Raw genomic sequence first — 24645 nt, 5'->3', positions numbered from 1 at the left:
AACTGAATAACTACAAAAGTTGTTCCTGCCATTTATATGAAGCACAAAGCATTTATGATATTTAAAAGAAACTAACAGTCTCTTGGTAAATATGAAGCAGGAGAAGAAATTCAAAAAGTGTACTTTGATACAGAATTAAGGTGGGGTTAGGCTGCATACCTGGTACCTGTGCCAGCTAGAGCCCCAAAGCACCCAGGGTATGTAACAGATTAGATGAGATTAGTGTGTTATCTTTGTAGTATGTACACGCTGTTGTTTGTCCTTACCTTTTCATAGGAGATTTTTTTTCAATTTTCCAAACTGTTGTGTTTTTTTTTTTTTTTTTTTTTTTTTTTTTTTTTCTAATTCCACAGCACCAGTAGCTGGAAGTGGATCTGATTTTGCTTATTTCCCAATTCTGGCTGCTCTAATGGTCAGGCTTTTGCCACACTACATGAACTCATTCACAGTGGTGAGCTCATTGTGATGAGCCTCAGCTCCTTCTCATGGCTGGAGCGGTATAAAATGCAGCAGATATTCCAGAAAATTCCAGAATAAACAGCAGCTAGCAGCCATTTCTCACCTGCAGAAGAAGGTGAGACTTCTAGGTAAATGGGAAAGGCTTCATTTGTTGCTATTTCCATACACTCAGAACAGAACCCCTTGGGAAGAATAATCCTGTTCAGTGGGTGGAACCAAGTCCCATGAAGAGCTGGGATGGCTGGCGCCATTTCCATAGCTTCCCTGTGAAGAAACAGGTTTTCACAGAGCTGTGAAAGGAGCCTGTACTCACCCCTAGGCATTTAGAACTGCAAATGAGGTAAACCATAAAAGGCTGTGTGCGGTTTGCAGTTGTACTTTGGAAACCTACCACACAATGCTCTAACAGTCCTTGGCTTACCTGTGTGTACCTGGTAAGTCAACAGCCAGTCCTGTGCTGAAAAAGGGTGAGACTAATAAAAATCATGCTTTCTAATGGGTTACGGACATAAGTAATTAATGTGTTTAAACTATTAAACTCTGAATTTCAGAGAAAAGAATTCCCAAATTGCACTGAGGCCAAAGACAACTGTCATATGCATGTGAGTTGTCAGCTTAAAGGATGGGATGAAAAAGACATTCATCCCTTGTATCTGGGCTTGGATAAACATAGGGGCAAGTTCAAGAATTCAGCCTAGGAATGGACAGAAGAGGTGCAGGATGAGCAGATGATAAAGGAGCCTGTAAGGCTCAGAAGTCTTGCCCTGTTTGCATGGCAGGATTGTGTGAGGCAGCCATTTCAGCCTTCCTGCCATAAGTAATGGTAACGGAGTTCCAGGAAGAGAGAAAGCAGGAGTATTCTCCATAAGGTAGGTGACTGCTACCCCAGGCTGCTCTTTCACAATTCCCAGTGCTTCTCACCAGGAGACTAAACCTGACATCTGTTCTTAGAAGGAAATATGCTGTAACATTTTAATTTCCTGGCCGTGTTTGCTAAAGGGCATTATGGTGAAAGTAGCATTGGTTAATCACTGCTAGGTGAGATACAAAGTATCCTTTCACAGAGTTCTTTCCCTTTATAGCTGCTTCCCTTTCACTGCTTGTCTAGTGCTTGAATCACAACCATACAGAAGCAGAAGGGCACATGTAACACATGTAACATGTAACACAAAAACTACAAGGTAATTCAGATTGGCAATTAATAAGAAAAGCGAAAAGTACAGAATTCACCTGTATGCTCTAAATGAAGGCCATTGTCCCATTATTCTGGATTGGATGCAGAGGCACAAAGAGATTCTCTGTCTGCACTGACACCTAAAGACATAGTGGAGCTGAGCCTTAATAGCACATCTTTGCTTTGATGCTTTGAAAAATTATCATTCGTTCCACATTAAAACCGGAGGAGCTTTTCTAGTGAAACACCTCACCGTGCATTCGGATAGCAGTCTGATCTTTAGGAGATGATCGTCACTGTGGGCAGACTGTCCCTTCATCATCCAATCTTTGATCCTCACTAGGGATTGCTGTCTCAGTAAGTGGCAGTTCTTCACCTGCTCTTATCCGTGTAAATGCACGCTCACAGTTCAGTCTGTGCAGACAGTGCTTTCCCACAGCCAGCACTACTGTGCATTTACACATTACATCCTAATAGCACAACACCTGCAAGGCCACCTTCACGCAAGCATTAGGAGGCACTGCTCAACAACTTTTGCGGCTGGCGCAGGTAGAAAGGGTCCTGATGCTTTCCTTTCGTTCAAGCGCTCGGTGCTAGGGTTGTGTATCCCAGCAGGAAGTACCGCAACGGGAATTGCCAGCCCGGAGTCGCTGCCAGGAGCTGCAGCGCGGTGCCCTGGCACGGAGCCGCAGGGAGCGCCGCCAGCCCCGCGGAGCCTCCGCCGCCCTGCCCTGCCCGCCCCGCCGCGGGGCTGCGGCCCGACCCCAGCGCCCGGCTCACCGCGCGCGGCCGGACGGCGCCGGGCGCTTCTCACGGCCGCTTCTCACGGCCGCCGCCGGGGTCGCCTCTAGCGGCGGGTCGAGCCCCCCCACGCTCCCGGGCCGGCACCGGGCGCCCCTCTCCACCGCCGCGGGGCGCCCGGAGGCGGCGGGCGAGTCCCGGCGACCCCGCCCGCAGCCCTGCCCGCCGCTCTCCCGCCAGCCCGCGGCGGCCGGGCCGGGCGAGCTTCGCTCCCTCCCGCGGTGGGAAGGGACAGGCCGGGCCGGTTCCTGCCTTCTAACTTCCCCAGAGTTTGCTCGGGTTTCCCCCTCCCCGCGGGACCCGCCTCGGCTCCGAGTGTTTCAGGAGGGAGGGAGGGGAACGAAGGGAGGGAGGGTGGGAGGGGAAAGGCGTGTCTTGCCGGGGCTGCCGCCGCCGCTGCCAGAGGCAGATCCGAGATATAAAAGACCTGGCCGGGCGCCGGCCGCAGCTCTAGTCCGTGCCGTGGCGAGAGGCCCGCAGCGGAGCGACAGCAGCTCGGGGCTGGCCGAGGGCAACCCCAATGCGTGGACTATCCGCCGCTGCAGCATGCTGGAGCTACAGTTCAGCTGAAGGGAGTTTGCACACGGCCGGCTGGGCTGGACTGCAGCGCTGCCGTTCCTTATGAAGAAGGCACAAGTGAGTGCGGTCGGGAGCGGCGGGCGCGGGGCTGCCGGGCGGGGGCCGCCGGAGGTACCTGCGGGCGGGGCGCGGCGCGGCACGGCGAGCGATCCCGGCTGTGCCCGCGCCTCGGGGCGACTATCAGCCATCCGGAGGCTGCAGCCGCCGGGCGTGGGGCGGGAGGGAAAGCACGGCGCCCGGCCTCCAGGTGAGCTGCCGCGCTGCGAAGCGGTCCCGAGGAGGAAAATAATAATCATAATTATAATAATAATAATAATAAAATTACCGTCTGGTCTTGTCCTCGGCTCTCGCAGAGCGTGGAAAAGTTCCAGCAAGCGGGTCGGATCGGCTCCTTTGCCTTTGGGAGTCTCGGGAGGCACTTGGAAAAATAATAAATCACTTGTTTGCGTTACGCGTGGGCTATGCGGACCGGGTGTGAAAACGTGGAATGATCCGAGGCAGGAGCGCTGAAGGCGCTCCGGGTCGGTGCTGGAGGTTGCCGCCGGCATTCCTCCCTCACCCTCCACACTCTGCCGGGAAGAACTGCTCTGTGTGCGCCCTTGCAGCGTTTGTGCCACTATTTGTTTATCCGAGTTCTGTGCAGATTACAACTGCTGTGCGTATTTTAAAAGCAAGACTAGGGGCAGGCGACAGTTAAAAAAAAAAAAAAAAAAAAAAAAGTGGAAAAATCATCTCGTAACAAGAAGCGGCTGAGGGAAACTCTAAAAACTTTATTGCATCGCTCTGCAAGGTGTCTTTGCCCTCCGTCCTGGCCCATCTCGCTGGGAGTCGGGGCCGCTCGGTGCTGCGGTGGGGCTCGGAGCGTGCTGTGCAGACACGCACACGGCGCGGATCCGGCGCTGGGGCTTCTGCCTCCCCACCCCCGTTCTTCGGAAGCAAGATATGCCTTCCCTGTCTCTTGGCGATTGCCGCATCCCCCACACACTGGCAGCCCGAGGACTTCAGCATGCTGCCATTGGAAAAAGCATAACAATTTAAAATGGGGAATGGCCTTACTAAAGTTTTTTGGGCAGTTAAATACTTTTTCAAGGAGTGACAGAAACTAGGAAGAGTTCTCCTTAAAAGTGTCAGCTGGCCAAAGCACTGGAGAATGGAGCCGTGGCTAAGGAGGTATTAATTGCTGACTGCTAATTTTTGTGATGCTGGAATACAGTGAGATATTATCTGAAATGATCAGTTCTGAGTTCTAACAGTGTATCTCCACTGCTGATGTTCCCTTTAAATGACTAAAGGTGCCTTTTACCTCCAAACTGTTGTTTCAGATCTTCTACCCAAGCTTGGTTCAATATGCTGAATAAATTAATAATTGGGAAGGGTCTCTCACTGAACTGTAAAAGATGTGTGTGCAGAGTTGTATGCATTCAGTTGATATTGGAGTAGCAATGAAGTTGTAAGATGTTATCACAGCCCACAGAAACGTGTGCTGAGTTGTTTCTTCAGAGAAGGAAAAAGCTGTTCAGCAATCAAGCAGGGATTTACAAGTGCAAGCAGTCAAGCATTTCATTTCCTATGAACTGTAAACTTCTAAAACCAGCAGAGAACTGGAACGACTTCTTGTCATGGTGGTGAAGCATCTGTCAGCCTTCAAGCAGTAACGCTTCCTGCTTTTGGAGACACTAACAGACCCTTAGCTTTCCAAAGGATCGTTTCTTTCATTTTAAGAATTAACAAACAAATGCGATACCAAACCATTAATCATTCCATGGGATCAGAACAAGGAAGACTTTAAATTAAAACCATGAAGATCCTTGTGCAAAGAGAAAACAAGTGGTGTGGATACAAGGAGTAGAGCTTAAGTACATCGTGGCACTCAGCACATTAGAGTGAACTTTAATCATTATGCTCTCCTGTGGCTACTTTTCCCGGTGTCTGGACTGACAGCTGTCATAGAGAAGAGAATAGGATTGGAAAGCAAGAAAAGAAGTTAACATTTCTTAACAAAAATCCTGTATTTGACGTAACAGAGAAAGTCATTGAGCCTTGAAAATACTCAACAATATCTGGGTAGTGCTTAAAATAAATTGAGGATTTGATGTTTAATGTTGTGTTTTATAGGCACGGTATGTAAATAGTGTAGCTGTAGGAGCAACTGAGTCACACATCAGTGCAGCTGAAGTGCTGAAAGAGAGGAGCCTTGCTGAACACTGGAAGTGAATAGGTTGATCAGTTTATTTACACCAGTCTCTGCCTGACAGACATGGGGAACTGCAGAAGCATGTTCCCCAATAGTGTCAGTCCTAGAAGAATCATTTCTAAAACTGTACATTTTATATATATAAACCCTTGATTTAATTGTACCAGCATTTTGTTTATATATACCTCTCATACATATATATATATATATTTTTTAAATATATATATTTTTTTTTCCTGTTTAAACAATGCTTAAATCATACAAGGTAGATGGATGTGATAACCATTTTAAACTCTTTAGGAATTTTGTTCTTTATACATATTCTTGCGCTGTTGCTTTGCAGAGTAGACTTAAGTTTAGCTGCAAGGTAAAAATAGCATCAAGTTTATGATGTTACTGCTGGTATTCCCTAGTGGAGGCCCTTGTGGTATTCACTCCTAGTACCATGGCTTGGAGTACACTGTTTTTTGCAAAATGGCTAAGTCCTGAGTTTCCAGATACTCTATTAATACTTGAAACCATGCTAGACATGAGACATGGTGATGCAGGCTGAAAGGATGCAGAAAGACCTTGCAGGTCCAGTTCAGTGGTCTCACAATGATCAGAGCTCCTGAAGGGATCTCTCAATCAGGTCTACTGCAGTCCTGCTAGGCCTACATCTTCACTACTATTAAGGAGAGTCTGTAAATATATAGGAACTGCTTTATTTTATGCTTTTTTCTTTTCTTTCTTTATTCTTTTTTTTTTTTTTTTTCCCTCTTCTTTGTTGCTACAAAACTTAATGAATGGAGAAGGTCAAGTTCAGGAATTACTCTCAAAGTCATATTTAGCCTAAGCCTCAGGAGCTGCCTCTTCTCCCATTTGTGGTTCAGTGCTGGTATAAGAGTCATTCACATGGTATTAATATTCTGTTGAAGATTTTCTTGGTATCAGGCCAGGTATCTTGGAATTGCTTTACCCCTACTGGTTTTGGGCAGCAGAGAGGGGAATCAGAGGTGCATGCTGGCATCCTTGGAGCTGAAGCAGAGCTGAATTGCAGACTTCAGCATAAAATGCTGGTCTACGTTTAGGATTGACTGTCCCAAGAGGATGAATGTGTGGTCTACGGAGATTAACTCTGGGTCTGTGAGCAGTTTTGATTCAATCCAGACAGAAAAGGGCTGATCTAAAAGAATTTACCTGAACACACTTACTGGAGTGAGATGGACCCAGTCCGTCTTTCTTGGGTAGGAGTTCAAGTCTTTAAGGAGACTCTAACTATCCTGTCTGTCTTGTTGAAGTTGTTCTACTTTGTATAAGCAATTATGCACTGTGCCAGAGGAAGAGGGGGAAAAAAGAAAAAGTTCAAACTCTGAATCTGAAGTGTAAGTAAAGTTTTGCTCCAAATCTGAAGTAGTCCATGCAGTGAAGATTTTAACTCTGATGGGTTAAGTCGTAACTTAAGATCAAATTAAGTGAGCTGCTAGGTTTATTTTTTCAGTCTCGAAGTTGGCTGACAGATGAACTAGGAATGTAGGGCGGATTACCTTTTAGGCCATAAGGCTAAATTCACGGTTTGTGAATTATGCTGGCCTCTAAACCTCCAATCAGAAAGATTTAGGAGTCTGCAAATCAATGTCTGTAAACATCAGTTGTCAGTTCTATCTCTTTGTGTAACGTGGTGTTTCTAAGGGTGGCCATCCCTGTGCCAGAACCTAGCCTCAGAGCAGTCACATTAACTGTCACAGGGACAATAAATTCTCATCTAGTGTTTTCAGTTGGTATGCTGCTTCTCATTCATCCCGCTGCTGAGCTCCATGGACTTCAGTTCACTGACAGCTTAGCCCACAAACAAATTTAATCCAATCTTCTCTACCATCTTTTCTTTGAAGTATCTAAAATAGTTTTTAGAAGACCCCCAAGTACAGTTAATTCTTAAACTTACATAAAAGAAGTCTTTTTATTGCGTGATGGGACCTAAACCCTGCATTTTCTTTGGCTGGGATCTTGAATCTCTCTACTTGATGTGAGCAGGATCACATCAAGTAGATAGTCTTTTCTTCAAAATGAACACCTTTTTTTTTTTTTTTCTTCATCCCCACTTGTAACTACTAAATGTTGGGAAGGAGTCCAAGTATCTCACCCCATTTAACCCACATAGTCATGCACGCAGGGGAGATCACACTATACACAAGCAGCTGTACATATAAAGTATTCCTTTTCTGGATGTCAGTTTATGTTTGAGCACAAACTTACTTGCAGTGCAAGTCTAAGGGTGGTGTGAACATCTTCTGCTTAAAATATTTGAAATTCTGCATGTAGTGTGTGCACAGATGAACCTGGGGAATTGCCAGGTTCAGCCTAGAATAATTTGTTCAGAAATACATGTGTAGTTCTTTTACAGTAGAGACACAACCTGTGTGTGAATTCACAACATACTTTACCACAGAAGAAATGCAGAGGATGAATGAGTATTTTAAAACAACAGAACCTCCTCAGAATAAAGATTCATCCGAGCCCTGCACTGGATAATCTTAAACAGTTTTTGTCATCTGGACCTATAGCTTTTTCTTTGTGTGCTATTGTTCTTGATAATGGAAAGTGGAATTCAGTGACAGATCAAGTTCTTCATTTTCTGAGGAAGAAATTAACAATATGTTTTCCCTTTCAATAAGTCAAGGGTTTCAAAAGTCAAGGGTCTGAAAAATAAATATATTTTGTTTCAACGTGGAAAGATGAGAAAAATAATATAAATTTTTCTTAGCTACATTCCACTTGTCAGTAAGTAGCAAACCAATATGTCTTCCAATTCTGTTTGCAGCATCATGAATTATCTCTGGTGGATTCATAGGTCTCTTTGCTAACATTCCAATTACTTTTGATTTTTTTTATTTTTTTTTTTTCTGGCAGTATAAGCCAGATTGTAAAACTGATTTTTGCATGTCCTGACAATGTATTTCCATTTGAAACAGAAAATGGACCCTGTGTGAATCATACAGCAACGGTTTTTGTAAGAGTTGCTCTTTACAAAAAAATGAACTTGCAATATGTACAGCATATTCTGAAAACTCAGAGTAATGCATTTATGTACAAGGCTCATTATTTTAAAATATATCTGTAAATCTGGAAGTTTTGGGCTGCGCAGGGAATTGGGCAGTTTTCTTCCTCCATTTCATGTTGATCTAAAAAATTTCTCTCTTTCCATAGAGATTTCGTAATTGCGTATAAAACAGGAGTAGGTTGTCAGGATGCTGACATTTTTGGTTGAGCCGAAATAATGGACAGAAGTAAAGCAGTGGAGATTTGGTTGAGGATAAGGCATGATCCATTTAATTTAACAATATGCTGCATATATGCAAAATATTACACTATTGAAAAGAAGTGCCTAGAAGTTTAGGGAGATTAAAGTGTACTCTTGCTAATGATTTATGGTAAACAAATCCTAAGCTCCAGACCTCAGATTTCCAGCCTCTATTTGTTAGCTAATTAACTGAACTCAGCAAAATTTGTCTCTTGCATTAAATGTCAGGCAGGTAATATTAAGCATTATGTCTTTAAACTGATACTGATCTACACATCAGTTGTTCTTGAAACTTGTTTTTCTTGTACAACACTGAAGCATGCAGGAATAGGAACATTAGTCATCCAAATGAATTTAGGAAGCTTGTATAACACTACTTGGCACCCTCTTTCGTTTGGATTAAAAAATATGTTCTTGAATAAACAGAGGTTTTTGGTGGTTATTTTACAAGGGTAAAAGGATCTCCAATATTCATAATTGCTGTCTTTGTGAGATTACAGTGTTTCAGCAGTGTGTGAATTGCATTTCCATTCTAATGGCAAAAACTATCAGTGCTGTACTTGATGCAAGTTTAAATAGCTCTGATGTGTATTATATTCTCTATTTTCAAGGAAATATGAACCTTATTTATAAACCGTAAGTTTAAATACTGTCACTGAAACTGCTTTGATCTTCTTTATTATAATCCCTGGAAAAGAATGTGCCCTAGATGTGCCATGTAGTCTCTAAATCTGTGTCCTTAAAAAATTCTGGCCATGAGCATACTCTGCCCCAAACTGTTCTGGTACATTTCTTCAGTATTTTTTCCTTTAATAGTGTAAAGCAGGACAGCGAGAGTCCTCTTTTCATGCTACCAAAATCAGTGAAAAACTTGTCTTCTAAAATTCAAGGAGGAGTAGATTCCATTCCCAAGCAAGGCGGTGTACATAATCCCCTGAAAATTCTTTTCTGCCACAAATGGAAAAAGAATTTGTCCCTTTCCACATATGCGAACAAAATTTCTGGAATTATTTTTCTGTCATCACAGTAATATCACAGTGGTAATATTCCAGCTTCTCTCTCTCCATTCAGACAGAGAACAATGCTATCCTAACTTTTTCAGGCACTTTTCCTGGCCTCTGCTGCATCTAAGCCACAGTCTTAAGCTATGTTAAGAACTTAACATAAAAGTTCTGCACTTCTGGAATCCAAAATCCGGAAGTTTCCTCTTTGACTGCTCTGTTTCTTTCCTCTCACTCTAAGCTTCATTTCTAGTAAATGTTTTCTACAAGTTCCTGGCAGTCTGTCAAGTGGTCATTTTTATATCCTATCAGCTTTCTGAGGCCCGAATATTCAAACTTCAAAAAACTTCAAATATTAATCTTTCAAATAATCCCTTTTTACTGTATTTCATCTTGTCTATAAAAATTAAGGATCTCAGGATTAGAATGAAACTCCTGTTCTGCGCAATCTATATGTTTATACAAACACACACATACTTGTAACCTAACCAGTTATGAAGAGCCACGTGAAATACTGATCTGCTGCTTCTGGAAGTGATGCTACTTCTTCCTTCATAACTTCAAATATTTCCTTAACATATTAAGAAAATCTGTGCTTTTTTCCTTTTTTTTTTTTTTAAGAGTCAAATATATACTGAGATCAAAGGAATTTCCTGTAGACATATTTGTTATTGCTTTCTGCTCCATCTCTTAGCTTTATTATGTAGCAATATAGGAAATAACTGACTTAGTGTTTTAATTTGACATTTAAATCAACTGGAGTGAATTTCTTTTTTTTTTTCCTTCACTTTCTTTCTCTTCAGCATATTATTTGAAATAATCTCTTCTTACATGTGTGTTTTAGCAATCAACTAGAGATTTGTCATAAATGATTGCAGTACTTTTGGTCATTTCATACTGCAACAGAAAGTTTTTGACATCTACAAATGGTCTGAGGCATATGTAAAGTTCATTTGATTGCAGCCTACTGGTGGTTGATTTATACTGAAACAAGTTCCTTGCACTTTGTACCCAAGAATGTTATTTCAGTTTTTGCTGACCTGTATCTATTTGAAGTGCTAATTGCCCAACTATCATGTGCTTTTTGTCTTAATTTACTATGACAGGTTCCTTTTCTTAATATGTAGACTCTATTACTTATTTCAGAGTGGATGGCTTAATTCATGCAAAACTGTGAAGAATTTTTTTCTTGTCCATGTTGACAAGTATCGCTTAAGTATACTTGCTGGGAAACTGCATCATCACTTATGAAAACACCTAACTCAAGTCTTATCCTCGAATATTAGAATATAGGAATTATAGAATTTATATTTTGAAAAGATATCAATAATATCAATGATGAGATCTTTTCTGTAGGATTAATTATAGAAGCCGATGAAACTTTGTGTTAGATGTGGTAAATTGATGTCTGTTCTTTAAAAAAAGCAATTTTAGGGAACATCTCAGAATTAGGTATATAAATCATATAAAATATCATATTAGATCATTTCAATATTCACATGAGTTTTCCTGCAAGAACATCTGTAGGAGGTTGCAGCTAAATGTGTATCAGAATTGCTTTACAATTGACTGTGGTTCTCTTTAATTCCCATGAATGATTTTGATGAAGTGTAAAACTCTGTAACAAGTAAACTCACTAGACAACTGCATTTTTTTTAATATAACCCCTCTGAAAATCATCACTAAAATTAAATAGCTATTGTGTTCCATCATTACATATGTTGTGAGGAGACCTAAATGTCATTAGTTACTTGCTAAATTCAAAGGTTTGTATTATTGATGTCTTAATTATGTATTAAAATTAATGTTAATTGCATGTTGAAAGCATAAAAGAATAAATATTCTAATTCTTTGTTTAAAAAAAAGAAGGCTTTAAAATGTATTTTTCCTGAACTTTTCCAGTGTATTCCAAAATGCGTGAAAAAATATATATATTTCCCCTCCCCTTTAGTAGGCATTTATATTTCTCCAAAATTGTAGAGACATAACAAGTTCTTTTTTTTCTCAGAATATTTTCATTTTCATTTTTCATCCAGGTAGTTATTGATCACCATAGTCCTACCTGACTTTCTCAAACTTTTATTTTGTGTATTTTACTGTACAGGTTTTGTAATTTTTAAAGAAAATTTCACATGAGGCTTTAGGTTTCTGCCTGGGTATTTGTAGTTCTCTGTTGTTAGCATAGCTCGGACAAAAACATTGAGGCAATCATTGAATGGCATTCATATTAAATCTGTAGTCACAATTCCGTGACAGTGAAGTTATTTAGTGTATGTATACTGTGTCTCTTTGCTCTAAATGGGGAGGTTCTACCTGCACATAGACATATATCAGAAGAATGTGTCTGGTCTGCCTGAAAAAATAGGAGACTTGTGGATTTAGCAGTTAGACTGTACAACATAATTGTTGTCCCAGTGTCCCTTCACCTGTCTCACTCCATGAAACAAAACCAAGAAACACCCCCAAAAAAACAAACGTACATAGACACAAAACTCAAACCCACCAAACCACTTGAATATTAGTTATAGTTTATGTGGAAGGCACTAGCATTTGGGTCAGGCTATAACTTACAATTTGTGTTAACTTGGTACAAATCAGTGATCCTGGTTTTTCCCCAGTTTTCTTAAATATACAAAAACTCTTAATACATTTACTATTTTTTTTCATTTCATTAGAGTTAATGAACATGTCCAGATCTTAAAAAGATTTTTTCTTAACAGCTTGACTCTATTGTTGTGTTGTCAGTTGAATTGTATTTAAATCAGTCAATAAGAGGAAGGTAGGAACTCTATATTAAGAGCTCAATAAAAGGAATAGAAAATCATAGCTCCTGAAAAAGAATTGATTTTAATGTACTAAGGTTCATTGTGTTTCAAAATAGGTGAATAATGAGAAAGCATTGAAGCAAATTACTTATATTTTCTCCTTGAGAAAAGGTCTAAGAAGAAAACTAACTAGCCCCATATTGTGTCTCTCTGATCATAACACCGAGGAAAAAAATTTAGGGACAGGAACCAAAGTGTATTGTTAATTTGTACCAGGGCAAAAATTTAAGAGGTAATGTTCTTTAATTGTTAGCAGTCTCACATTGTTCAATCTGGAAGAAGGGTTCACAGATTGATGACAACATGTGCAGACTGCATAAATTACTCAGGTTAATTGATACTGAAAGAGATTCTGAGGAACTTTTAAAAGGTTTAAAGAAGATAGAGGAACAGATGGCATGATGGCAAGTGGAGTTCATTGTGTTGAAGTGTAAGGGGGATGCATTTTGGAAAGAATATTTTGAAATAACTGTAACTACATTAATAACAGCAGTGTTCATTAGTTGCAAAAAATACTTGCAAGCTCTCTCTTAATGTACTTGTAGCTATACTTGATCAGAAAAAAAAATGGATGAAAATTTTATCTATTGTACATGTTGTAGAACAAATTGATCAAGATACTGGAATGTAATGGAAGCAGAAAAAAATAAGAAGTGTAGTGTTTTTATGATGGTAAGAGTCAGCCACCTTATACAAAGTCCTGCTTGTGCACTGAAAAAAAAAACAAACAATAATACTGAAAAGGTAGTCCTAAAATGGACAAAAACATTATATGAAAACAATACATATGAAAGGGAACAGAAAGCTGAGGGCAAGAAACTACTGAGAGAGATGTCTAGGAAGAGTAATATGCAAGAAGTAGAGTACAGTGATTACTGAATATAACTGATCTTTTCATTATTGCAGAAGCAAAGAAATACTTAATAAAGTGGAAAGTCAGAAGATGCTAAAACAGGCAGTGCTACCTTTGCACTTAATTGCCAGTCTGGAAAGCTTTTTGATGGGAGATATAATGCACCTTGAAGCGCAGCTTGATAAAAGTCAGCCCAAAAGGTCACTAGTAACAAAAGGAGTAGTTCCACTCTTCTCATCCTTGCATATCTCTTTTATGCCTCCACTCATTCCTCAGGGATTAGCTTTCTGTCTGAGTTGAATTGGCCAGTCACTGACTCTGAATTTACTGACATGGTGAAGGGTCAGATGAATGTCAGAGCAAGGGAAGCTACAGAAAAGTAAATGCTTACAGCCTTCTTACAGCAACAGGGCAGAACTGTTAGATTGCTTCAAAACATCTCATTATCCCCCACTGAATTAAAAATGTTACACACTTACGTGTATAACTTAAGGTTAAAAGATGTGGCTACATTAGTTTACACTGTGATTATGAAAGCTTTGTATATCCTAATTCATGCAATTAGGAAAATATTTCTCGCATATGCAATATATTCTGTAACTGTGAACAATTTTTATCATCATCATGTTTTAAAATTTATTCCCTGTGGCCACAAGACTGATCGTAAGCAAATCTGACACTTCTTAGTTTCCAAATCTTCATTGCTTTAATTGTACAAATCAGATTTGGCCTAATTTATACTCAGTTTCATATAAAACCATCTGCCAAAATTACCATCTGTAACAATTCAGTCTGTAGTTTTGGGAAAAGGAAAATCCTTTGAAATATATTGTAACTGAACTCCAATGTACGTTGTTCTGAAGTGACTTTGTATAGTGCTTCAAATTTCTAAAAGGGCCATTTTAGAAATTTGCTTTCTGTAAAACAAATATGGAAATATTATAAGAAAGAACTTTTAAAATTAACAATGGCATAATGCATTTTAATAAACCTTGAAAAAAGGATTGATGATCATTTCCTGTGATAAGAAAATGTGCAGTTGGAGAAATAATTACTTAGATATTTTTGACATATGGAAGTGTTTTCAATTTAGATTGGAAAAAGAAAAAGAAGTGCAATTGATCTTACTAATGTCCAAGTTAATGGCTTTAAGACTGGGCATAATGTATTTGTAATTGCTGAGGTAAATGGCTTATTGCTTTCCCAGTACTTAAATTGTCTTACAAGCATGCTTAAATGTTTTGAAGATTAGTTTCTAATTTGATGTGTCAGTTGTCTACAGTCACACAAGCTGTAACTTCAAGACACTTGAGATTAATCTCATCCACTGGTGTAGTACTTTAAGTAAATATTCTTTTCATGAAAGATATGTACTTAAAGTCCTTTAATTTTAATAGCAGTGTAAATGTAAGGTTGTGCTATTCTTTCACAGATTATCACCTTAAAGCTTCAGTATGGTTTTGATTATGCATAGAACAGCATCTGATTAAAGTTATGCAGGTATTAAAAAGCTGTGTAAGAGCTTAATGTATTTTTTCAAAGTAGAATTATTTACTGGGTAGCTTTCATGAATAAGGGAGATTTGAATTTAAATCAAAATCTGAAGTTAAAAAGTGTTTTATATTTTTTTTTTTTCTTTTTCCCCCAGCCAGAAGATAGATGACTTTCTGGTTTTGGTTTTCTAAGTTTTATTTTGAAACAGCTGAGATAAATTTGCATGAATCTCATAAACATTTCTTGGAACATTCCTAATAAATACAGCTCAGTTTGTCAGGTACAGTGATAGGAAGAAGCACAAAACCAAGATCTACTGGAAACTTGAAAATGAATAGTTTTAAATAGGTCCAGGGAGCATAAGCCTGACAATGTCATTTCTGACGGGCTCACTGAAACTTCATTTGCTGAATTTTGACAACTGTGGAATCATATGTTCCAAGTTTTTGAATGATAAGATTTAAACTTAGATGTTTCCCTGGGTGGTATCGTGACAGACCTTCTGTTTAGCTAACTACCATATCAAGAAACACTACGTAAGTGAAAAAAGAACAATAGGATTTTTGTTGTGACAAATAAATTCAACATGTTCAAAGTCTTCAGGCCTTTTACTGTCTCTTCTTATAGTTATAGAAACTTAGCAGCAAAGCCAAATGATGCTGCTTTCATTTTTCACATTTGTTGATTTTTAGTATACTGGCTTTTAAATGGCCTGCCTATAGGGGCTTTGAATGTTTCCTTCTGAAAAATTATCTTCCAGACACCTCCTGCAGTTCTTGTAAAAAAGAAAATAAATAAAGAAATAAATAGCTGTAGATTATTGTCTAACTATCTGCAGTGGCTGATTATGGAACCACAGGCCTACTTCTTTTTCTAACAACAGGTGGTTTGTTGCAAATGGAACATGGTGTGGAAAAAGTTATTTGTTTATTTCAAAACTCATATCTAGTATACGTTACTATGTTAACTTCTCCTCTTAGTATTCACATACGGAACATGCTATGTCTTTTATTGATGTAATGTAGTGTCTTGTATGCAGAATGATTGTAAAAGACTGTGAAATCCATAAAACCACTTTTAAAAATCATGAATAATATAGGCACATCATAAATGGGCATTATGGTAAATTTATTGATTAAAAATTAAAAAAAAAATAAATAGTGAAGAGTAGGAACTAAAGTTTCAGTGTGGAAGAACATAACCTGACCCTAGTTCCTACAGCTGAGATTAGTGATGGTACTCCTTCATCCCATGGTAGAATATTGTGAGAAGAATACTCTTCAGCCTTGTTACATGCTCCAATGTAATCATGTGGGTTTAGGGTAGTATTTGTTAAAGTATATTTTGAATTTGAAAGAGTAACAGCTTTTATTTCTTACGTATGTTCAAATGTTTAGTATCACTGTTGATGATGGGAAAAAAAACCTAGAAAACTCAAAAAAAAAAAAAAAAAAAAGCATAAATATTCACCCAGAGATCCAGGATTTAAAATGATCTTTTTTTTTTTTTTTTTTTTCCCCAAAGTTGTAATTGCTTTTGCAATGTTTCACCACAGGTGAATCTCTTCTAATCTCTTTAAATGTCTAAATGCAAGTTCAGCTTCTTCACCAACATTTTCCATGAGAAAAATGTATTACATTGTTATTTAAAGTTAGTAACTAAGTCTTTGGTGGATCAAAGTGAACATTCAATTCTGGTGCACGGAAATTTCCTTTTCCAGGCCTTTCTATATTGTTGCAGGTGCTATTGCCTGGAATATATCCAAAGAAGCTAGCTTTTGTGTGAGTAAATTAGGAATACATTTTATGTCAGCTGCTACTTATCAATGGAAGAAACTGCTCTGACTAACGAGGAACAACCCCATTTAAAAGTTACATGACAGAAAGTGTTGATTTTAAGTTGTTAGCTCTTCACTTCATAAGTAATCACCTGGCTGGGTTCTGCAATTGCAGAAACAATGCTCTGTGAGAGGTAGGATAACCCTCTATTTATATCTGCTGGAGAGAAGAGCCTATGAAACTAAGGGACTAAGCAGAATAAATCAATACATTCTGTGATCTTTGAGGAGGTAAGAGGAAGTGAGTCACTGGTTTATTTTCTAAGAGTCTTTTTTGTTGTTGTTGTTGTTGTTTATTTATTTATTTATTAAATATTGTCTCTGTAATCTAGCAGTAGAAGCCACACAGGCTTTGAAGTCAGGCAGAATAGGGTCTCGGAGAATGTTGAGCTGAAGAAATAGATCAAGGGAACAAACTGAATAGATGCAGGTAGAAATATGTAAGCAAAGTAGCAGTGTTGCTGTGAAAACACATTGATATAAACTGCCATTAGTACACACAAACTGGACAGCACAAGAGTCACCAGAATAGTGAAGAACCAGAACAAATTCAGACAAAAATAGTTTTATAATTGCTTCCATTCCCACTTCACTCCTCCACACTTTCTATTTGATATTATTCAGAAAGAACTGTCTGCTGTAACCTCACCTTAAGCACTGTGTGCAGAATAGGGCACCACAACATAAGGCCATAAAACTATTACAGTGTCTAAAGGAGGGCTGTAAAGATGGTGAAGGGTCTAGAGGGCAGGATGTATGAACAGTGGAGCCAGGAGCTGGACTTGATGTCCCTTGTAGGTCTCTTCCTTGATTTGATTACAAATGTCAGGTGGTTATGATATCAAATGAATGAGGCATCACAACATTCTACTAGAGTAGTGCCTATAGCAGGAATTACCTGAAGAACACAGTGACTTTGACAGCTGACAACTGGCATGGGGCTATTGCACTCCAGGAGTACTATTTTCTTTTTATTACCTGTTGAGGAGGACTGTCTAGATCTATCCCTATATCTTGGAATACAGGTTACTTATAATTATGATTTGCCTGGGCTAATTGGGTAGACTGCAAACTAAACATATCAGCCTGAAGTTGGTCACAAGATCTCCACAAAGTCAGAGGTACTGAGAAAAGCTGCTGGAGCTCAGTCCCATGATAAGAACCATATAATTTATGCAAACAATGTTTCTCACCTTATCCTGAGTGCTCTTGTAGGCCACCAGTGTGGACAGCTGTAAAAAGTCAAGAAGCTAATAGTCTCATGATGCGTAGTACCATACTGATGTGATAAAATATTATTCCTCAGAGCTATCAAAGCTTATTCTAGTATTCTAGTGTTGGCAGATCCAGGAGACCCAAGCAGTGTTCTTTAATCACATTTAGGCTTGTAATTTAAGGAAGTAGTACAAATAAGGTAGGTGGATCGTACACACAATCTTAACTGTACTGGCATCTAGTTTTCTGTCTGCGTTGAATGATTATTATTTCTAGAACTCTTTTAAGTTTGTGCAAGAATATTTTTTGTTCCCAATTTTCACTTTTCACATCCTTCAAATTTGTAGTTCACTTCAATTTCTAGCAGTTTGTGTGCACAAAATGTATGTAATTTGTTTTACCTGATACAACAAATTAGCTGCTATGGAGGACAGAGACATTTTAATCATCTACATGAATTTCATTTTATGCCAAGTTTCAAAATCATTAATACTTTCTCTGTTCTTGAATACTACTTCCTCACTGTTCTTGAACTACTATTACTGTAGTAGTTATCCAGATCCAAATTTACTGCACTTTGTAGCAGAGGGTAAGAATTAAAGATCCTGTAGAAAATGTCTGCAACAACTCTTCTTTCACTTGCTTTACTGGAGCTTGAAAGTCTAAGGTTAAAAGAGATTGTCCTGTATATATTTTTATTATAATTTCATAGAATATTCAAGACAGTGGATTTTTTAAAAATAGATTTTAAAAGCAATCTCTAATTAAGTATTTTAATTAGGAGAATCACTTTTAATTCCTAAGAAAGTAATATCATTCACCTCCATGTGTAACTTGCCCTCCATGTCAAGAAAATCTTGTACTTTACTTTGCTTTCCTTGTAGATTACTTAATAATGCTTGTGGATTTATGCTGGAAAACTCTTTCACAACTTTTCCGAGGAATAGAAAAAGCAAAAAAAACACAACTTCCTATTTTAAGTCTGTGGGAGGTTTTGTTGAGTCTTCTGTTATTTCTGTTTGGATTTTGCAAGTATTTTGGATCTTAGTGTCTTCCTTCTTTAACATAACAAATAAATATTGGTTTTTATCACGCTTCAGTGGGACAGAAAAATTTCAAATTTCAATACTGATCAGTGATGAATGTAGTGGAAATTCACAAGGAAGAAAGAAAAATCCCTCTCTGGTACTTGAGGCCCAATATGGCCTTATGTGCTGTATGTAGGACCCACGGTCTCCTCTTAATCTCTGATTTTGACTTAAAAGGAAGATTTCGTACAAAACCATCTTTTTTTTTTTTTTTTTAAACCTTTTCTTCCCTTTTAAGCTTTCTTGTCTATAGAACTCCTGGTTCTTGGCAGAATTAGAATGTCATCTGATGGATGAAAATCAGTAAATATTTATATGGACACTGTTAACATAAGCTTCAGAGGCAACATCCATTTATCACTACCTGTCTCTTGGTAAATTCACTTCCTAGTTTTTGGGAACTAAACAAAATGGCTGTCATCCAGGACAGATTTAGGATGCAAGGAGACTGCCTGAATCCCTAATTGTCAAGTGAGATTAAAGAGTGGACAAAATTTGTTATGGAACAGATAATACATTTTAAGAGCTGAAGCCAACATTTTCAGAACAGTGGAATATTTTACTCTGGTATCCTTACAGGGATAGGAAATGAATAGTTTACATATTAAAGTGCTATCTAATAGTCTAACAAATGTAATTACAAAATACTTGGATTAAATTGATTTTCATTGGAAACTGTAACAATCTACACTTCTTGCTTATTATGTCCATCTCAGTTCCAGTTGAAACACGCGAACCAAAGCACAGCAGGACAGTGCTTTACTAAGTGCAACAATAGCATATTGACTGGAATAGCCTGCTGCTTCTGCATCTGTCAAGGAGAGCTGGAAGGGATAGAGAATAATAGCAATAGGCCTGAGGTTGCAAGAAATGAAGTTGACATCATTCATCATTTTCTCAGAGGAGTAAGACCACATAACTTAAATGTGTCTATCTCAGGAAAAAGATGTGCAGAACTTGGGAGAAGTTTCTCTTCCTGAATGAGGATACCAGACAGCGAACAAAAAGTATTGCTAGCACTTAGCAGGTTTAGAAGTATTTTTGTCCCTTGACCTGAATAGTGATTTCTGATTCATTAACAGTGTAACTTAGAAAGGAACAAGGTTTGTAAGCATCTGGATCCAGCAAATGGCTTTTTCTTTTTGCATGTGACTAGTGGAATCCAGGAAGTACCACCTTTGCATTCTGCCACCAGAGATACTGGTCTTGTTGTTTGTCATTAAGCATTCCAGAAGTCACCCACTGGAAAGCAAACGATCGTGTAAAGGTTAGGGGAAGAAGTTTTAATGGTTGCAAAATCTGTGGAATTTCAAATATAGGATGTTAGACAGATGAAATAACTGTGAAAGCATGTTGCTTGTTCTGTTCATCTGAATGTAGGGGGCATCAATATTTGCTTACATTTATAACACTGACTCATTTTCCTTCTTCTTTACACTGTGAAATACATTTATATTGCTTATTTTAGATATTAGTCAAAATTTTGTAGAAAAATATTCAGTATTTTGTAAGTAACTGAATATATATTCAAATATTTCATGTCTAAAATGCTCCACAGCTTACTCTGCAAAAGTAACTGTCCTTCTTTAGCTGATGTTTAAATCAGAATAAAAGTAAGTTGCATTGATGCTCCCTGATGAAATTTATTTACATTTGTCATCATTCTTCATACTACATCATTGTTGAAAAAATGAAGATTAATGTCACTCACTAGAAAAGTATGTATCTGCTTTTTGTAATAATAACAAAGCATTTAGCGTGTGATCCAGAGAACTGTAGTTGTCTCACCCCAGCAGGGTGACTCACTTGGCTGGAGAAAGGCTCCATTTTGTTCAATGGACTGCCAAAAGGTTGTTCAAGAAAACACATATATTGACTGCGGAGCTTACCAGAAGTCAGGGTACCCAGATGGAGGAGCATGTGCAAGACGAGGATACACATAAACGTTCTGATGCCTGCATGCTGAATGTCTTTTTTTTTTTTTTTTTTTTTCCCTTCCTCAAAGTAATGGCTTGCCAGTATAAATGCATATATTTTCTGAAAAGTAAATGTCAGAAATATTGGTTTACCCACATATTGCTCCATCTAATGCCAAAGATGTCATAGGTGGGAAAGTACCTCCTGTGGTAAGTAGGAGTTAGGTACCATAGGAACTGATCACAGCTCCTATGAGTTGGAATTACCCTGTCTGGTGGAAATTTAACCTAGATCTGTCACTCATTAGTTACTACTCCAATCTGTAGGCTATAATATTCAGTCTTCTGAAGGACAGTGATGGTTGCATGGTGGACTTAGTGCATGGACTTCATGCAGTGGTTCTTCTAATAACACTGAAGTGCTGACTCCTGGATATCTGAAAACACGTAGGAAGCTTTCCAATTCAGTAGGTTCTTGCCAAAATAATTAACTGCTTTCAGAACTAGCTGGTCCTGGGTGGATGACATTTTTTTCACCCCTTATAAATTGTTTTGAGTCTTGAGCAACACCTAGCATTTAAACACACACACCCATTCAAAGTGATAAAGTTAGTGCTATCATTTGCATGGGTGGAGGTATCACTGAATACCATGGGAATGGGAAGTAGGATTATGCAAATATGATACAAATGCTCTTCATTCACTTCCATGTGTTTCCATGCTGACATAAATTTCTTAATTGTTTAAAGACAGTTTTTTTCTAGCTTTATTTCTGTCAGTGTTAGGCATTTAAAAATAACTAAGTAGATCACAGGACATGTGAAGTAATTATTTTACTCTTATGATTCTGGACACTTTTCATTTTCTCTTTGGATCGTATTACAAATACTCGTTAAGATGTAAGTATGAACATTAAGTTAGTTGTTCAGTTCACAACTTACCAACCAATATTTTCTGTAGCAGAGGTTCACAAGCAGCAAAACTACTTGCAGACACTGTGTGCAAGTGTGAGGAGGCAATGAGAGATGTTCCTAGCCTAGAAATAAAAAGTAATTTTGGAATGCTTGGCTTCGAGTGAATTCTGTTCCACACCGTCAGCTAACTCTGCTGCAGCTGTGTCTTATTTGTAGTTAATTGGATGGTGTGCTCAAGAAACTGAGTGAAAAGTTCCATGGCTAACTTGATCTTAATGAAAAAAACTTATAATGAAGAATCTGTTCATCTGTGTGGTTATTCTCTTTCCTTGTGTTCAATTATTTTTGCTTTTTAATAATTTCTATTCATTTTTGATGATTTCTTCTCAGTTATGATTATAATTTTCAGTATGAACTAGATGTTTGGGAATATCCAGCCTTTCCAGTGCTTTGTTTATTTAGTAATATGGCTTTCCTCTTGCTACTTTTCCACTTCAGGAGTTTGCTGACGGTTAACTAGAGTAATTGTGTATCTTTGATAGCATATTGTGAAAAGCTACAAGCACTCATTCTTCAGCCTTTGTCAATGCTCAAAAGTGTATGAAGTATCACTGAACAACCAAAATAAAAATGTCGTTAATTTACAGTTAAAAGCTTCAACACTAGATTGTTAGCTAGGTCTGTAAAATGCTTTAAATTGAATTATGAATTGTGGTATATAAGCAATAATAAAAATCATATTCAGAATGATCAAAAGTGTGCAATATAAGTGTTTCATATGAATTATCCTTGCTGGTCTAATCATTATTTTTCCCCTTTTCTATAAGCAACTGAAGTATTTAGCCTATTTATGAGATTTCAGAACATGAAAACAATTGGAACAACTCTCATTTTTGTGCCTAAAATAGAGCAAGGCTTTTTAGTATACAGATGCCACCTGTCTACTATGTATCTTCATTTTAATGTTAGTAGATGATGTCTGATTAAATTCTGTGGCCAGCTTTGAAAGTCCCATTTTAGCTTGGAAGTAATTTTATATGGAAATGTTATGACATAATGTGTGGGTAAGTCTCATTTATGCTTAGTAAAGTGTAAAACTGGAATCTCTGTTTATGAAGTTGTTGTTTAAGCTTTCCTTTTATTCTGCCCTTGATTTAATTCAGTTTAGTCAAGTTTTGCTCAAACAGCAGGTTTGGTCATTAGTAAATAACACAAAAATAGCCTTGCTCTTTGATCTGTACAATCTAGCTCTTTGATCTATACACCCCTTACACGCAGCGTGCTCACAGGCATGTATAATATAAATATTTTCTAAGTACAAAAAATGAAAAGATTTTGGATAATAGGTGTGTTGAAACTAGGAGTATTTTTCGGATTTTCTGTTGCTGTTGGATGACATAGGACAAATAAACAAGAAAAGCCTCAAATCATCTCTAAATTTGCAGAGGATTTGTTTTTGAGAGGAATTATAAAAATAACTGTTTTTAAATTGTGTTATTTACATAAGCCAAAATGTGTTGTATTCTTATTGCTTTGCATAATTATAAAATCTGTAGTGATTTTAAATTTCATGTATAGGCTATCTTTTTTGATCAAAAAGTATGAAAACTGGCCAGATGCATCAGAGCTCTGATTGTATTTAGAATATGCTCTGCTTGTTTTCATGTTACTCAATTGACCTGGCAAAAAATAAAAATAAAAATCCAATGAATGAGTTTTGTTGCTTTTCCGATTTTTAGATTGTTAGGTCAAATTCCATCTTATAACACTGATGCAAGTCAGAGAACAAATTCCATCTTCCTTTACTACTTTGTTTTGAGGAAGAAAATAAAGAAATCAGTGCTTTCTGGCATGAACTTTATCTCCAAAGACCACATAAGAGAAACTTTCCTGATGCTCAGTGAGTGTAACTGTTAGTGACTATTTAATTCTGAAGATAAAGAATATATGTTTTACATTAAAATGGTATATAGCCAGTCCATTTTTGGAGCTAGCTGTCATGAACTTCTTGTCTTTCTTAACAATCTTGTTTCAAAGATTGCAGTGGGAAAGTAGTTTCTTAGCTGAGGTCACCTTCAGCTTTTTCTCTGATTCTGTGGTTTCTGTGAAGAGATGTTTTCTTGACCACTTAAAGCCAGTCTCACTAAGATTCATGCTTTTACACAGTAATTTTGCAAGGAGATCTCCAAGGTCTTTTCAGAGACTCTCTATTGCTGCAAGATGCAAACACAGAGCAGAATTATAAACACAGTGAGCTTGGCCAAATTACTAAAGAGGAGGAAAATTAGTGGAACCAGGCCCCTGATGTTCCAGGTCTCACTACCCTTTCATCAGAATGCCAGGAATAGACACAGAGTCTGTGACCGATTCATAGCATCTCCTGAGAGCTTGGATAGTTTATCTGTGTATAACTGCAAAGCTTTGTATCATGTATTATATAGCGGTTTTGCAAGATTATCTAACTTCACATGACTTCTAATATACTCTCATAGTGATTATTTGTACAAATATAACCAACATATCTGCTGTTGCTACTACCCGTGTAGAGAAGTCCCAGGGCTTTTGAGCTGACTGAATCAGAAAGTTGGCCTACCTGAAGGTTAGTGCAGGAGAACAGAGACAGCAGCTGACTCTCTGGTAGGGCTGGTGCAGCCATCTCACCCTGTACCAGTGTGGGAGAGGAGAAAACAGGAAGACCAACCATATTTTCTGGCAGCAGCCCACACTGAAGATTTGTCTAAGTGAGTCAGGAAGCCATAATCTAATAAAACAAATGACAGGTTTTACTTGAGACATCGGATATATGTAAGATTTAAGAGACAGGACAGAGATTTCCTTATCATTTAACAACTCTGCATAAGTTCCCTCATGTTCACATTGCTCTAAAGTGATCATAATCTTCAAGCTTCCCCAGCCCCTCCAGGTTACTCTAATGATACTTGATCTTTTAAGTTTGTAATTTTCTCCCTCTGCTTTCCTAGAGAGCTTCAACCACGCTGTTTAATTTGCTTGGGT

At 38.1% G+C, this 24645-nt stretch overlaps 1 protein-coding gene across 2 annotated transcripts in view; it reads left to right on the top strand.

The window, feature by feature from the left end:
- The first annotated feature begins 2817 nt into the window (after positions 1-2817).
- KITLG (KIT ligand) overlaps positions 2818-24645 on the top strand; it is a 52801-nt gene continuing 30973 nt past the window's right edge. For both annotated transcript variants that reach the window (XM_090139603.1, XM_031589627.2), the window contains exon 1: positions 2818-3070. In XM_090139603.1, coding sequence (XP_089995729.1) covers positions 3056-3070 — 15 coding nt within the window. In that variant the 5' untranslated portion in view covers positions 2818-3055. The remainder of the gene's footprint in view (positions 3071-24645) is intronic.

Source organism: Phasianus colchicus, chromosome 1 (genome assembly GCF_987193195.1).
Source record: "Phasianus colchicus chromosome 1, bPhaCol1.hap1.1, whole genome shotgun sequence".
Classification (NCBI taxonomy): domain Eukaryota; kingdom Metazoa; phylum Chordata; class Aves; order Galliformes; family Phasianidae; genus Phasianus; species Phasianus colchicus.
This window is presented reverse-complemented; position numbering and strand designations above follow the sequence as displayed.